At 38.1% G+C, this 17,278-nt stretch overlaps 1 protein-coding gene across 17 annotated transcripts in view; it reads left to right on the forward strand.

The window, feature by feature from the left end:
• Positions 1-17,278, forward strand: part of SREK1 (splicing regulatory glutamic acid and lysine rich protein 1) — a 52,229-nt gene that overhangs the window by 9,554 nt on the left and 25,397 nt on the right. For 8 of the 17 annotated variants that reach the window (XR_016220215.1, XM_008262289.5, XM_017344754.4 and 5 more), the window contains exons 3-7: positions 5,422-5,537; positions 9,046-9,210; positions 9,321-9,499; positions 10,652-10,782; positions 11,638-11,752. Coding sequence is in view for 15 of the 17 variants with exons in the window: in XM_008262289.5 (XP_008260511.2) it covers positions 5,422-5,537; positions 9,046-9,210; positions 9,321-9,499; positions 10,652-10,782; positions 11,638-11,752 (706 nt within the window). In the remaining 2 variants the exon portion in view is untranslated. Of the gene's footprint in view, positions 1-2,178; positions 5,134-5,421; positions 5,538-9,045; positions 9,211-9,320; positions 9,500-10,651; positions 10,783-11,449; positions 11,753-17,278 lie in introns of all 17 variants that reach the window. The other 9 variants (XM_070056805.2, XM_089312839.1, XM_089312842.1 and 6 more) reach the window with 3 other exon arrangements.

Here is a 17,278-nt window from a genome sequence, read left to right on the forward strand (position 1 = left end):
GTAGTCAATTTTCAGGTTGTAAAAAAGCTTCCTGAAATTAAGAAAAATAGAGATATGATATGAGAAGTTGTATATGTAAATAAATATTTACCCTGTGTGTACAATATTAATAGTATTACAAATAAAAATAGTGTACACATTTTACCAAATAGAGAGGTTAAGTGGTATTTATAAGAAAAATAGTCATAATTTATGCTTTCAAGTATCCTCTTATTTTATTACTTATGAGACTATTGTTTCATATTCAGTATAATTGTTTGCAGCTAGAATTTATTTTTTTCTTTTATTGGCTTTTGGTAGGTGGTAATTGAAAAAATTATTCTGGTCCCCTCCCCACCACCTGCATTCCAAAGCCTCGATCAAGGAAATAGTTGTTGAAGACAGGAGGAAGGCTAGAGGCCTTAGAGTTACTTGTTAAATTTTATGACACACTGCTTTAAGAGCTAATTATTACTAATAATTTTTAGTGACTTCTTTTTGCAGAGCCAATCACATACAATAGACTGTGCTGAATTTTGACAGTTCTGGTGTGTAATTAACTTCTATTCAGAGCACTGACTATGGCATGTGTATATGAATTTTAGTATTAGATTATTGTAAATTTAAATGTCCTTAAAATAGATTTTCTCTGGTGGATAATGGTAACTGTTTTACAACATACAAGTTCACTAGAAATCATTTAATGGGCTTTCATGTGTAATTTTAAAAGTTGTTTTATTGGCCAAGTTAACATTAATGTAACATCATATATAATCAGTTTGCTATACTATTAGATTTTACGGTTATTTCAGAATGCCTATTTTGGGATGTCAAAAACCTTACACTCAAATATAGTGAGTAATTAGGCTGGTATTTTTGAAGTCCCAGAATAGGACGTTCTGGAATTTTTCAGATACATTCAGAGTAGATTTCCCTTGCTTGATGGGTTACAGTGAGTAGAGAAAGTAAAGATTTATTCAAAGTTAATTATTTGCTAAATACATCCTTATCTGCTGATCTGTAAGGGTACAGTGAAACCAAAATTGGATAGGGAGGTGGGAAAGGAGCTGGTTAATGGTTTAGTTCTTCATCCTTGAAATTTCATACCAATAAGCTGCAAGAGAGAAAAATCAGGTAGAAGGATTTAGTAAACAGAAAATTATCCCACCAACACAACAGGCTCTTTTATTAATTAGCTCCTTACTATTTGGAAGAAAGAATTTTATCATTGCTTTGGTGGAACCTTTGATATATTCCCATAGAATTTTTGATGCAGCAAAGAACCCCTTTGGTTTGTCATAGATATTTAAGGTTATGGGTATATAGAGGTTTCTTTTGTTTGTTTTACATAATTAATAAATGCAAAGTCAGTTACAGCTTTTTAAAAATATTTTTACTATTGTTTTGAGATAAAATTTACCATTTTTGAACACGAGACTATAAAATTGCACTGAAATTTGGTTATAAATAAGTGAAAATTTTAAACTATAAAATAACTGGTATTAGAAAAGCATTCAGATATATTTTTCATTAGTTATATTAAATTAGCAATTATGAATTTATGAAACATGAAGGTTTTCTGTGAAATGTTGGAAGTCTGATTATGCACTGCAAGTTAAGAAATAATGTATTATTATACTACAAAAGCGATGAATTTGAAAAAGCCGAAGGAAAGTATCCCAGGGCAGTAAGTTCTGGAAGCAGAGAAACACTGTGATGCTGTATGCAGTCTTCTGTTCACTTCCCCGACTGCATTATTTTCCTTGACCTTACAGAAACAGCATCATGACGTAAATGAGGAAAGCAGTAGGCAAAATATTCAGAAAAGTATTTTTGGTTCTTTCATTGGCTATTTTTTAGTGCAGACAGTGAAGTAAGAAGATTTTGCTGTAAAAGTAGTGTTGGATTTGTAACAGTTTCATACTTTGGAAGCATTAGCTGTTGTTAATAAAATAGGCCATTTCAAAATAAAACATACTTTCATTATGCTTGTCCAAATATGACCTCTTTTTGTTGTTGTGTGCATTTCAGATTTCTTTTATAAATAAATGTTAACACTTAGAAAAGGATAAGGTCAAACAAAAAAGGGTGTCAGCGTAATCATCAGTCATAACTTTATGTCCACATTTTTGGTAGATGGATTTTGACTATTAATTTGGTTTTGTATGTTTTCTCTATGTGATATTTGTGCATTATTAGATGACTAGACTGGCCAAGGCAGACCTGTTACACTTGCCTGAGTTAGGCATTGTTTGCCATGCCACTAAACCTGCCGTCAAGTGAAACCTTCATTGGGGAAATGAGATCGGAGTCTGAACCGCAGAAGATGGACGCCCTGTCTCTGTTTTTTATTGTTTTGCTTTAATTTCGTTTCTTTTTCTTTATTTTGTCCCTTTTTTTTTGTTTGTTTTTGTTTTTGTTTTGTTAAAATCTCTTTCACTTTAACTTGTGAGCTGGTTCTCCAGTTCTTCGTAAATGGTATTCCATTAAAGGTCATAATGTGTTGCAAATTATATTGGGAAATGACTAGAAGAGTTCAGCCTTAAGATGAAAAAAGTTTTCATGCAGTAAATTAGGATATAGTGTTGTAAAACTCATTGGTGTTTGTAGACTGATCAGATACATTTTGTTCTCAAAACATTAGAACACTGATAAGAATTTAAGGGACACTTTCTGATCTCAAGGTAACCTTTTTTGTAGTTTTTTTCCAAGTCCACATTTCACTGATTGCTTCTAATGTTCATCCTTCCCCTTAGAATTTTAGGCTTACAAAATCATTGGAGAAATTAAGTGAATATCTTACAGCAGTTTGGAGGAGAAAGGAGCCTTTACTTATACGTTGCTTATTCATTATAGAATTTTAACTTATTTCCTTGACTTACGAAGATTTCATTTTTTTTTTTTTTTTTTTTTTGCCTATGTGGGGAATGGATATTTGAGAAGCATTGGTTACTTATTTTCATGTGTATTTTTCTGTTTGCTTGAAAATTTTTTTGAAAATATTTCTGAGATTATAGTTTTAATTGAATTTTAATATTAAGATTTAGACTTTAATCCCATGAGAGATGTTTTCTTCTCAGTTGTCATTGAGGAGTATAATATGGGAAAATGCTAAATGCATTTTATACTTCTATGCACACTGATTGGGGACTTCAAAAAATTAGTGGAAAATTTGAGCAAAGAGATAAAGACAAATTTTCCATGAACTTTTAAAAGCCCCCTCAGGTTTGGAGAGTGAATTTGGTAGTGTTCAATCTTGAAAATTAAGCTGTGGAACTTTTTCTTTTCTTAACCCATTATGTCCCATTGTGCTATATATATGGCACATATAAAAACAAATTGAGCAAGAAATAAATTGCTTATGGTAACTTTGAAGTAAATATTATGTTGTTGAATATTTACAGAATTCAGAATTTGAGACTTTAATGGGTTAATGTATCTTTAGTGATAATTAAAGTAAGATAAAAATATTAGCTTACATTTATAGATAGAGATTTATAGTATATTACTGTCATCAAAGTCTGAATTTGACAACCTACTGATGCTTTATTTAAGCCAGAAGAGAAAGACTTCATGATGCAGAATGTTTTGGCATGTGTTGAATACCCATTTTTGTTTAGTCTTCCCACACTGTCTTTATGGGTAGTTTTGGTTATTAATTGGCAAGTAATATTAAATTTGGAAAATTACTGGGTTGGAATCCTTTTTTTAGGTGCAGTTATTAGGATAGTAAAGCATAGGATTTGTACCTTAGAACTTCAGTTGATCTATCCAGTGTGTTCAGGTTTTATAAATCTTTTTCAGAAATAATATCTATTTGTAACAGTAAAATGTGTGATATTAATATAAACAGTATAATATATTTGAGGATATTCATGAATACATGTGTTTATTAGTAATTAATACATATAAAATAGGTTACTGTTATTTGATGTCTTCAGTGAGGCTACCTACCTTTTGTTTATGCATGTTAAGAAAGCTGTTTTCCAGAATTTACTTTGAAATAAGATATTTAAAGTAATATAAACTTACATGCTGCAAAGTTAGAAAATAGTAGGCATTTGCTAAAGCTAAATAAAATGTGATTTTTATTCTGTTCCTATAAATAAGATACAACTTATTTAAAGCAAGTTTTAACTTCCATGTTGAATTTATCCATGTTTTTTGAATTTATCCATGAAATTAGGCATTGAATTGCTTTTTGAAAATTTACTATAAGCTGTGTTTCAGCTTAGTGTGATTTTGTACACTGTCTTAAAACACCTGAAGAAATTTATAATGGAAATGTGTAGCTAACTACCACATGAGTAGTTCTTCCTATGTATGTAGTCACCTTTTTAAGAAATACTTTTTTTTTGGCTAAACTGTAGGTGGGGAAAATGTGTAAAAGTTACGGTTCTCACCAAAATTAATTGATTAAAGTTCAACAAATATGGCAAGTCAGTGTATTTATTCAAAGTGAATTTTTCAGCTTTTAGGCTTTTTTCCCCTTTAGTTTCTATGATTATTTTAGAATTACCTGTTGTTATTAGGCATTTAAAATGTTGATAAGACATTTAAGCCACCCTTCTTCAGATAAGTATACAGAAATTGACTCTACAAGATAGCAGTTTCCTGAGAGTTGGGAACTTTTTTTGTTGTAGTTAGTTATCCCCAAACTTGTAACAATTTTGCAAGGCATATTCCTTGGAACTGGACTCAGGCATCCTGGATGTTGGTGGGCTGCCTTAGTAATTGAATGTGTGTAGGCTTTCTTTTAAATTGCAGCTTGATTATGTGGAGTAGATTTTTGTTTTCTTGTTTGTTTGAAATTGGATGGAATCAAATGGAAGGTTATCAAAATTGTTTGCATCACAAGTAGGTAGTTTCAGTAACAGGATAGGGGCACTCATTAAGGAACAAATTTCAATTCGCACATATTTGTTTTTTCTTTTTCTTTTTTTTGACTGATTTGGTTATTTGCCATTTCTGGGGATTAAACTTTAAAAAATGTTCTTCTTTTCTGTATCTGATGTTCTGTGTGCTATTAGTGATGCAGCCAACACGAACGGTTGTCATGTGTAACACAACTTTCGATCACCGCGAAAACACCGCCCTGGGAAAGCGTCCATGCTTGATATCGTTTGGTTCATGAACATTAAGTTTCCAGTACAGGTGACCCATAGCTCAAAGTGTTAAATAATTGTCTACATTATTCAGTTTTTAAAATAATATTCCATTAATGAGATTGTTAGTCTTTGAAGTTTTGCTCACTTTTATTTTTCCTAGTAGAGCAGGATAAAAGGAAAGACTTAAGTTCTTATTTATTTCTTTGTATGGATCTGATAGATAGATTCTCATTTATTATTATTATTTTTTAAGTGCAAGGGTAATTGTAAAATGATAGTGTAACGTTTGTGTGGTGTTTCTGCTTTCTTTAATGTTTGGAACTTGCCTCTGCAGGTAAAATCCCAGAGGAATCCAAAGCCCTCTCCTTATTGGCTCCTGCTCCAACCATGACAAGTCTGATGCCTGGTGCAGGACTGCTTCCCATACCAACCCCCAATCCCTTGACTACAGTAAGTGCTTCCAGTCCTCCAGTGAGTGGCAGAACATTCAGCTATGGATTGTTTGACTGAAGAGCTCAGAAAATTACTTGCATTTTGGATCTTTTTTTGGAGAGAATTTGAAATCTCTACTTAAAGGTCTTTGTTTTTCCTCAGGTTCTCACTGACTTAAACTGTTTTTTGGAATTGCTTCTAAAGTAGTTGGGGATTTGTTAAAATTTGAGAACTCAGATTACTCATTAGAAAATCAGATATTGGCCGGCGCCGCGGCTCAACAGGCTAATCCTCCGCCTTGCGGCGCCGGCACACCGGGTTCTAGTCCCGGTCTGGGCACCGGATTCTGTCCCGGTTGCCCCTCTTCCAGGCCAGCTCTCTGCTGTGGCCAGGGAGTGCAGTGGAGGATGGCCCAGGTGCTTGGGCCCTGCACCCGCATGGGAGACCAGGAAAAGCACCTGGCTCCTGGCTCCTGCCATCGGATCAGCGCGGTGCGCAGGCCGCAGCGCGCCGGCCGCGGCAGCCATTGGAGGGTGAACCAACGGCAAAGGAAGACCTTTCTCTCTGTCTCTCTCTCTCACTGTCCACTCTGCCTGTCAAAAAAAAAAAAAAAGAAAAAAAAGAAAATCAGATATTGAAGCTCAATATTTTAGATTGCGTAGAGAATTGGAAGATCTAGGTAACTTCCACATCATAATTAATTTCCCAGATCATGAAGATTAGAAATCCATTTTAAAAATCTACTTAAAAGGCCGGCGCTGCGGCTCACTAGGCTAATCCTCCGCCTGCGGCGCCAGCACCCCAGGTTCTAGTCCCGGTCGGGGCGCCGGATTCTGTCCCGGTTGCTCCTCTTCCAGGCCAGCTCTCTGCTGTGGCCCGGGAGTGCAGTGGAGGATGGCCCAAGTGCTTGGGCCCTGCACCCGCATGGGAGACCAGGAAGAAGCTCCTGGCTCCTGCCATCGGATCAGCGTGATGCCATAGACTAGAACCCGGTGTGCCGGAGCCGCAAGGCAGAGGATTAGCCTAGTGAGCCGCGGCGCCGGCCTTAAATTTGTTTTCTTAAATAAATTTTGTATTTCAATTTTAGTCTGACCATATGATACCCTGCCTTTTCTACTTGGTAGCTCAGTAGATTTAGGGAAAATCATTTAATTCTCTGAAGTTCTTTGCTTTTTCCTTTCCTTTTCCCTTTGCTGTCCTCTTCTTCCTTCCTTCCAAGATTCATTTATTTATTTGAAAGTCAGAGTTAGAGAGACAGAGAGCTCTTCCACCCACTGGTTTGGTTCACTCCCCAGATGTCTTCAGCTGGGCCTGGGCCAGGCTGCAGCCCAGAGCCTCTTCATGGCCTCCCATGTGGGTAGCAGGGGCCGGAACACTTGGGTCGTCTTTCACTGCTTTTTTCAGGCTGTAAGCAGGGAGCTGGATCTGAAGTGGAACAGCTGGGACACGAACTGGTGCTCATATGGGATGCTGGTGTCAAAAACAGTGGCTAACCCGTTTTGCCGTAGTGCTTGCCCTATAGTTAATAATCACTGAGCAAAATTAGTTGCTGTGATGATTGCTGACTTTTTTGAATTCTTCATAGTCATTCTTTTGAATTACCATCAGACTCAGTTGTGTATTTGTGAATTCGCTTACGAGGTTAGACATTTTTTTCAACTGCAAAATCAATCCTTTGTGATCGCTTGTGGACACAAAGAGTGACACAATTTGAGTTAATTGATAAGTACATTCCCAGATGAAGTCAAACAAGGTGACATTCTGCCTTGTTTCAACACTCATACTATAAACATGCACACTTTTTACAGTCTATCTAGTGCCATATTTTTTGAAATTATTTTTTCTTACTGACTTCATCATATAGACCAGTTTCCAAGCATGGTACCAAAGTGTTGTGTGGTTTCCTGAGTACTGGAATGTGTACAGGTGTGCTTTATGGAGAAAATATGTGTTTTGTCAGGAGTTACAGTACTGCTGGGCATGGGATTTGTGTTAATGAATCGACAGCATACCTTAAAGTGTCTTTAGGCAGAAATTTGTATATAAAGCAAGGTTATGTATATTTGTCAATTGGCAAAATTATGACCAGAATATCTCGGGAACTTAACCCTATATTTTCCCAGAAATAGTTGTTCAGTACTCAATAATATGAGTTCATTGTTCATGTCAGCTTCATTTAACATAACTACCTAACATGTGATGACATAATGAGACTCAATTGTCCATGTTTAGTGTCAAGTTTAAACATTCTTGAAATACTCAGTTTCAAAATATGAATCTTAGGGCTGGCACTGTGACGTTAGCAGGTAAAGCTGCTGAATACAGAGCCATCATCCCATTAGGGCACCAGTTCAAGTCCTGGCTGCTCCACTTTTTCTTTCTTTCTTTTTTTAAGATTTATTTATTTGATTTTTTTATTTTATTTTATTTGAGAGGTAGAGCCACAATGAGAGGGAGAGACAGAAAGGTCTTCCTTCTATTGGTTCACTCCCCAAATGGCTGCAGTGGTCGAAGCTGTGCTGATCCGAAACCAGGAGCCAGGTGCCTCTTCCTGGTCTCCATGCAGGTACAGGGACCCAAGCACTTGGGCCATCCTCCACTGCTTTCCCAGGCCACAGCAGAGAGCTGGATGGGAAGAGGAACAGCCGGGACTAGAACTGGTGTCCATATGAGATGCCGGTGCTGCAGGTGGAGGATTAACCTACTATGTCATGGTGCTGGTCCTTATTTATTTATTTGAAATTCAGAGTTACAGAGAGGCAGAGGCAGAGAGAGAGAGAGGGGGAGAGAAAGAGGGGGATCTTCCATCCGCTGGTTCACTCCCTAATTACCTGCAACATCTGGAGCTGTGCCAATCTGAAGCCAGGAGCTAGGAGCTTCTTCTGGGTCTCCCATGTGGGTGTAGGGGCGCAAGGACTTGGCCTATCTTGTACTGCTTTCCCAGGCCAAAGCAGAGAGCTTGATCAGAAATGGAGCAGCCAGGACTTGAACTGGCACCCATATAGGAAGCCAGCACTGCAGGCAGTGGTTTTACCCACTATACGACAGTTCCGGCCCCCGGCTGCTCCGCTTCTGATCCACCTCCCTGCTAATGCACCTGGGAAAGCAGTGGAAGACGGCCCAAGTCCTTGAGTTCCTGCACCTAGTGGGAGACCTGGAAGAAGCTCCTGGCTCCTAGCTTCGGATCGGCACAGCTCTGGCCGTTGTGCCCATTTGGGGAGTGAACCAGCAGATGGAAGACCCTTCTCTCTGTCTCTCCCTCTCTCTCTGTAACTACCTTTGAAATAAATAAAATCTTTAAAAAAAAAATATATAAATCTAATTGGATTCGAAACTAATGTGACTTCACTATCTTAAAATTCAAAAATAGAAGTGAGCTAAAGTTAGGAGTCCATAAGTCTCTTTTCATTTTTGTTGTATGTGATTGAATTCTTGTCAAGATTGGAGAATGGTAATTTTGAACACTAATAGAAAATATCTGCCCTGTTACATGTGTGTTTTTCTTTTTTCTTTTTTCTCGTCATAGCTTGGTGTGTCACTTAGCAGTCTGGGAGCTATACCAGCAGCAGCACTAGACCCCAACATTGCAGCACTTGGGGAAATACCACAGCCGCCACTCATGGGAAATGTGGATCCTTCCAAAATTGATGAAATTAGGAGAACAGTCTATGTTGGAAATTTGAATTCCCAGGTAACTAATGAGAAATCGAGAGACCGTCTAAGAAACTCTGTCACTTGATAAACATTTACCTGATTTTTTAGAAGTGTGTACTTTATTAAAGTGTCACTTTGTTTCTTTAGACAACCACAGCTGATCAACTACTTGAATTTTTTAAACAAGTTGGAGAAGTAAAGTTTGTACGGATGGCAGGTGATGAGACTCAGCCAACTCGGTTTGCTTTTGTGGAATTTGCAGACCAAAATTCTGTACCAAGGGCCCTTGCTTTTAATGGAGTTATGTTTGGAGACAGGCCACTGAAGTAAGAAATCTTAAACAAAGACATTTTAATGATTTTGAAACAAATTTAAAATATCTTTGATGTAATTAAGGCCTTTTTTTTTCTTTTTACTAGTAATTGGCAATGTGTGGAAAGGAAGACTTTGTGTTAAGTATAAATGAAATACATGAGATAATTACCATTTTAGTCTTTAAATTCCTGAAGTTATATTTGAAGACATTTATCTTATTTTCTTAATTTTCTGTTTCTAAGGTCCAATCCAGTGTTGATGTTGTTTATATACTCTACCTAACACTTGTGTCTCTTTCTATAAGCTATAGCAAAATCAAGTTGATTTTGTATTATGACTAGACTAATGGGGTAACTTCTCATGTGGTTTGAACTATAGTATTTCTAGTAATAAGAACGTTGGTAAATTCAAAATTGCAGAAAAAAATATTAAGTATCTAGAAGTGTTTTAAACCAATTATTTTTACTTTCAGGATTGTTCCTATCCTTGGTTGTAAAAAGTAACTTTTTAGAAATTCAAGACTAGAAATTCTGTTTCCTGTGATTATTGAGGCACAGTTTTGTCTGAACTCTGTAGATGATTCCCTGAGTTTCACAGTTTGATCAAGATTTTGCTATTATAGAAGAAATAATTGTTCTTATTTCTTCTCAATATGGAAGGGATGAAGTGAGGCACATTGAATTTATGTGCGTTAGAAAAGCTGCTTGTATTAGGCAAAGAGTTTTATCAGAAGGCTCTCAGGTTTGAAGGTGTGTTTGAGTCAGCATTAATACAAATGGTGCACATGATATATAGCTTTCCCTTCATCCTCCCAGAGGGCCCAGATTGACAACAAATTATTCATTGGTATCAACATATTAATTTATTATAATTCTGAGCCAGGTGGGAAAACACTTCCTCGAGCCTGTTTGAGTTGTTGAGGAGATCAGCCAGGGTTCAGCTTTTCTTTTTCTTTGATTTGACTTTGTTAGCAAGAGAGAATGGCAGTGAGGGTAAGGGTTTACTCATGGTTTTGAGGTTGTTTTTGACCATTACTTTGCTATATTGTTCTTACTATGCTTTTTAGATGTCCTCAGATTTATAAGTATCATATGAGCATTTAATTATTTCATGTTTTGTAAAATATGGTGTGTATTTGTGATATGCTAATATTTTTAATTTAGAATAAATCACTCCAACAATGCAATAGTAAAACCCCCTGAGATGACACCTCAGGCTGCAGCTAAGGAGTTAGAAGAAGTAATGAAGCGGGTACGAGAGGCTCAGTCATTTATCTCAGCAGCTATTGAACCAGGTAAGGCCATAGTGTTGTTATATAGATCACAGTTTAAAGATCATAGAATTTTAGGACTGGAAGGGATTTCAGAAGTTATTTTGTTCAGTCCCTTTATTTTACATAGAAGAAGACTGAGACTCAAATAATAAGTGGCCTACTCATGTCAGAGTACAACTTGGCACCAATCTTGACTTCCCAGGATTCTCAGCTGAGATGCATTAGCCTGAATTAATCAGCTCTTTATATATTAATTGAAAACTAAGTATTCAAAACTGATTTGTTACAAGCAAAGTATGTTACTCTGAAGCTGGAAACAAGTAAATATATTTAAAATGTTACAGTTAAGCAGGTTTACTCTCCAAATTTTAATTTTAAAATTAGATGAGAGCCCATGATTTAGATAAAATACAGATACTCTGTTTTAGCAGTTAGAGAAGAACACTAATTCTAAGTTTTGTGTTGCTAAAATAAGTTTAATATCCAATCTAAAAATGTTTAGGCAGTTTACATTTGAGCAGATTTTCTAAATTAGCATTCAGAATTTAAGCTTCAATTCTAGGAAAATAATGGAGACTTGAAATCACTGTCATAGGAATTACAGACATGTTATAATCGTACGTTATGGCAGCAACAAAATATTACGAACACCTGTTTATAATTATCTGGTTTATATGTACTGCTGCAGGGTGGCTGCACTCAACGAGTTTTTGCAATGACTTTCTTGGATGTTTCTGAAGGATAATTGCACAGGAGGAGGATGTACAGAGAGTAGGCCCCTTGCACTATATGTGGTACATTCCACTTGTGCCTAATTATTAACTGGGATCTTTAATTGTTCTGAGCTTACACTGCAAAGTGGTTTTTTCCTCCCAGAGTCTGGAAAGAGCAATGAAAGAAAAGGCGGTCGATCTCGTTCCCATACTCGCTCAAAATCCAGGTCTAGCTCAAAATCCCATTCTAGAAGGAAAAGATCACAGTCAAAACACAGGTGAGAATTCTGACTCTCATATTTTATATTGTTCTCAGTTTTTATATTTAATAAACATTTTATGAATTTTTGTCAAAATAACAATTTAGAAATTTCAGTAGCATTCACCTGGAAGTGTGGTTTCCAGTAAATATTACTCTAGTTATAATGTAGTTAAATTTTGTCTAATTCATATTTAATTCGTAATATTTCAACTGATTATCAATTTTAGAAGTTTTCTAGGTAAAGATGGTCTATTCTTGGTTTTTCTAAGAGTAAACTAGTTTTTATACAGAAGTGACAGACTTTTTATTCAAATTGAGGTCAGGAAACTTAGTGGCAAAACTGAAAATATTGCTTAAGTTGCAGCTTTGTTTTTCCCAGTGTAGTCCAGGCCTGGGGAACACCACCCCGGATCTTGTTGCAAGCAATTCCCTGTCTCCAGTGCAATGTGTCATGGAGCATTTGAGTCTTGGTACACTTCTGGTGATGGGAGCCTCCTCTGCCCACTTTTGGACCTGAGACACAGGAGTAACTTGCAGCTTCAGATCCACCTATTGTGCTGTGTTTAAACTGTTTCTGTCTTGATTTGTCATAGCTTTGTCATGTTAATTTCCTCTTATTTTGTCTGTCACTGCTTTGCATTTGGTTCAAGGGGAAACTCAAAAAGTAAACTTGGAACATGATCTTGATTGGAAATACCCTAAGAATCATGTCAGAAGTGATAAATTTCAACTGTGGTTGAAGTGTTAAAGTGTATACAGTGGATCTTAATTGCATGTTGCATGTACATACACGTTTATGTGTCAAGAGAGTAAAAGTAATGTGGGCATACATGTGTGAATGTTGTAAGGATGTTAGATAAAGTGGGTTTCAGGGGAGGGCAAGAAGGAAGGAACAAATGTGCAGTTTGTATGTTGAGTATCACCCCCAAGCTCAAGTTTGTTTTCCTGTGATAATGAAGGAGAATCAAAGGAGATAGGAAAATAGGATGCTTTCCTTTGAGTCTGGTGAGCTGTACTTCTGGCTATTTACTAGCGTTTATTTCTCCATTATTCTTGACTTGCAAAATCTCCTTTGGAATATGGTTTTACTATCTCTCTCTCTGAGCTCATACAGTAAGGCAAGTTCAGAGCCAAGTGGTGAAGGAAGCTGGTGTATAGGGATTTCCTATTTAGGCAGTGTAGTAGAAGTCAGTCTTGAATGAAAGCAGACTTCCAGAAGCAGCAGTGGTGTGAGACTGGACACTTCCGTATGCGGATGGCTTGGCGTGAGAGTAAAAGAGGTCGAAGAAACATACAGTTGAACTGAAAAGTGGTAACTTGTTGGAAGAAAGACCAATGAATTGAATCTTAATTGTGATTTTAAGAGATTACTAGGGTCCAAGGCTGGAACAAACTAAAACTTGATGATGATTAATATCATTTTTTGCTTGATGACAATCTGTGGGAAGTTTTATCTGCTTGTTGAAATTATAGTAAATTTTCATAATTTAGCTAAGGTCTTTGTTTTTAAGTACTATATATTTGGGTATATTCTCCTTACAGGGTTGAGGGGGAGGGTTTTCAGTCTAAATTAGAATTACTGTTCTTACTCATGGAAGTAGTCTCATGTAGATCTGTCTGTGTAGCATTTGAAATGACTAGCTCTTGGTATGTATATGTATTTTTTTGGTCAGTATATTCTACCATTAAACTTGCTTTAGAAATCCATTTAGCTTTGATTAAGTTCTTTTTTTTTTTGTTTTGTTTTTTTTTTTTTTGTTTTTTTTTTTTTGTTTTTTTTTTGACAGGCAGAGTGGACAGTGAGACAGAGAGACAGAGAGAAAGGTCTTCCTTTGCCGTTGGTTCACCCTCCAATGGCCACTGCGGCCAGTGCACCGCGCTGATCCGATGGCAGAAGCCAGGTGCTTCTCCTGGTCTCCCATGGGGTGCAGGGCCCAAGCACTTGGGCCATCCTCCATCGCACTCCCGGGCCACAGCAGAGAGCTGGCCTGGAAGAGGAGCAACCGGGACAGAATCCGGCGCCCCGACCGGGACTAGAACTTGGTGTGCCGGCGCCGCAAGGCGGAGGATTAGCCTAGTGAGCTGTGTTGCCGGCCTTGATTAAGTTTTTTTTTTTTTTTTTTTTTTAATTATTTTTTCGACAGGCAGAGTGGACAGTGAGAGAGAGAGAGAAAGGTCTTCCTTTGCCGTTGGTTCACCCTCCAATGGCCACTGCAGCCCGCGCGCTGCGGCCGGCGCACTGCGCTGATCCAAAGGCAGGAGCCAGGTGCTTCTCCTGGTCTCCCATGGGGTACAGGGCCCAAGCACTTGGGCCATCCTCCACTGCACTCCCTGGCCACAGCAGAGAGCTGGCCTGGAAGAGGGGCAACCGGGACAGAATCCGGCGCCCCAACCGGGACTAGAACCCGGTGTGCCGGCGTCGCTAGGTGGAGGATTAGCCTGTTGAGCCGCGGCGCTGGCCGATGAAGTTCTTAAATACAAAAGAGCAAGAGTTCTTTTTAAAGGAGGTTATAAAAACATTTTACTTAAGGATCTTGACCTAGAACTCCATGCTCCAGGACACGGGGTGGGGCACGGGCCTTTTTTGGCTTTCCCTCCTCTGCTGGTGGGAGTTGTTGTCCGCAGGTCTTGCTCTGTGTCATTAGACTTAGAGGAGTATAGGTTGTAGGAGCCCACGTTCTTTAGAATTTTCAGATGCTCCTAAAGCTATGCTTCTCTAGTCACAGAAAGATAAATGCTGCTTCTCACTAATGGGGAAGCTAAAAAATTTGATTTCACAGGATTGGAGGGTAGAATTCTGCTAACTAGAGGCTGGGAAGGTAGAAGACGGAGGTTGGACAGTGACTACTAATGTACAGTTAGATTGGGGAGTACGTTCTAGTGTTATGTAGCACAGTAGACTGACTAGTTCACAACAAATTATTATGTATTTTATAAAGAACCCGAAGGCATTTAGAAGGTTCCTAACCAAAGAAATGGTAAATGTTTTAAGATGGAAATGTTAATTACCCTGACTTGATCATTTCATATGGTATGCATATATTGTATTGAATTAGTACAATACTTACATATTGTATAGTTCTTCTGTGTCAGTTAAAAAACAGATAATGAGCTATGGTATCCGATCCCCAAACTCTCCTTCTGCTTTCCCTATTCGTTTCTCTTAGGGTGAGACAGGAAGAGATTTCCTGTCCCTGTGACCTTGCCTAGGACTTGGGAGATATATTTTCACTTTGTCAAAATTTTGCTACTTGGTTTTATTCATAGAGATGATGTTAGAAAAGGTGGGTAGTACTATAATTGTTATATTTTTAAGTTAAGTGACCTTTACAGACCAGCATAGGAACTATTAAGACATTTTATAATATTTTATTGGAAAGCAACTGATTTGCAAGTGAACTTTGATGCAGCATGATGGTAAGTTGCTATTTACAGTTTTATTTAAAACTATGATTTTGCAAATTATTAAAAATAAAAAGTGTTAAAGATAGATCTTTTAGCCAGATTAGATCTATTTTTGATTAATTCTTAATCAGACAGCTAGTGAGTGCATAAGACAGAGATGAGGAAATATTTAATGTCAAAATTCAGTAAGCACTCTTGGGCAGTGACTTTTTGCGTTCAAGAGCTGCAGGGTAAGGTGGTAAGCCAAAGGATCAGTACTTTTTATTTTATTTATAATGGCTGTGCTTAATTTATTTAAAAAATTCTTTGCTTACTTAAGGTTGAAAAATACTTAAGGAAAACAAAATATTATATTTTTAGCAAGGTTCTAGTTAGAACAGAAATCTTATACTAACATTTCTTCTTAAGTACATAGAAGCAAAGGCTCTTTTCAAAGCTTGACTTCATTCAGTCTGACCCAGACCTGGCCATTGTGGCCATCTAGTGATTGAACCAGTGGACGGAAGATGTCTTTGTCTCTCAGTAACTTGAGACTTTCAAAATAAATCCAATCCTTTTTTTTTTTTTTAAAGATTACCCCTTGTAATATCTGTAAGTAGACTAAAAATGTTTTCTTGTAGTTTACTATATCACCAGCTACTTGACCTTTGTGCCTGAGATTCTTAGTAACAAAGAGTTCACCAGGTATGAATTATCTTCTTGCATGAAACAGGTGGTATGAAGACGTGTGTGTGTGTTTAAAGATTTATATTTATTTTGAAAGAGGAAGACAGGGAGGGGTCTTCCATCCACTGATTGACTCCCTAGATGGCTGGAGTGGCCAGCTCTGGGACAGGCCAAGAGCATGGAGCTTCCTCCAGATCTCCCATGTGGGTAGTAGGGGTGCAGGCACTTGGGCCATCTTCCACTGTTTTTCTTTCTCTTCTCTTCTCTTCTCTTCTCTTCTCTTCTCTTCTCTTCTCTTCTCTTCTCTTCTCTTCTCTTCTCTTCTCTTCTCTTCTCTTCTCTTCTCTTCTCTTCTCTTCTCTTCTTCCTTTTCCTTTTCCTTTTCCTTTTCCTTTTCCTTTTCCTTTTCCTTTTCCTTTTCCTTTTCCTTTTCCTTTTCCTTTTCTCCTTCCTTCCTCCCTTCCTTCCTTCCTTCCTTCCTTCCTTCCTTCCTTCCTTCCTTCCTTCCTTCCTTCCTTCCTTCCTTCCTTTCTTTTTACAGGCAGAGTTAGAGAGAGAGATACAGAGAGAGTTTTAGACAGAGAGAGACAGAGAGAAAGGTCCTCCCTCCGCTGGTTTCCTCCCCTGATGGCTGCCACGGCTGCCGCTGCGCTGATCCGAAGCCAGGAGCCAGGTGCCCCCTCTTGGTCTCCCATGCGGGTGCAGGGACCCAAGTACCTGGGCCATCCTCCGCTGCCCTCCCGGGCCACAGCAGAGAGCTGGCCTGGAAGAGGAGCAACTGGGACTAGAACCCGGGGTGCTGGTGCTGCAGGTGGAGGATTAGCTTAGTGAGCCACGGCGCCAGCCGAAGTGTGTTATTTTTAAAGCCATATACCAGATCAGTAGTTCAGCTAAAAATTAGCTGTTGGAAAACAAAGTTTGATTAACTGAAAAATGTGTCTAAAATAAAATTTCATCATTGAAGAATAAAGATAATTTTGGTCTTCTACCACGAGCAGTCATTTATATTATTTTATAGATTTTTCTAATATTAAATATTAAGAGGAGTTTTAGATACATAAAACATACTTGTGGCAGTTCATTACCTCTTTTTTTTTTTTTTCTTTTTTAAGATTTTTATTCATTTATCTGAGAGGTAGAGTTACAGGCAGTGAGAGGGAGAGACAGAGAGAAAGGTCTTCCATCTGCTGGTCCACTCTCCAAATGGCCGCAACGGCCAGAGCTGTGCCGATCTGAAGCCAGGAAGGATCCAGGAGCCTGCTCCCGTATCCCACACGAGTGCAGGGGCCCAAGGACTTGGGCCATCTTCCACTGCTTTCCCAGGCCACAGCAGAGAACTGGATAGGAAGAGGAACAGCCAGGACTAGAACTGGCGCCCATATGGGGTGCCAGCACCACAGGTGGAGGATTAACCTTACTGCGCCGGCCCCAGTTCATTACCTCTTTGGAATAAATAAAAATACAAAGTTGG

This window comes from Oryctolagus cuniculus, chromosome 14 (genome assembly GCF_051225735.1).
Source record: "Oryctolagus cuniculus isolate XC-2025 breed Fujian yellow rabbit chromosome 14, ASM5122573v1, whole genome shotgun sequence".
Lineage (NCBI taxonomy): Eukaryota > Metazoa > Chordata > Mammalia > Lagomorpha > Leporidae > Oryctolagus > Oryctolagus cuniculus.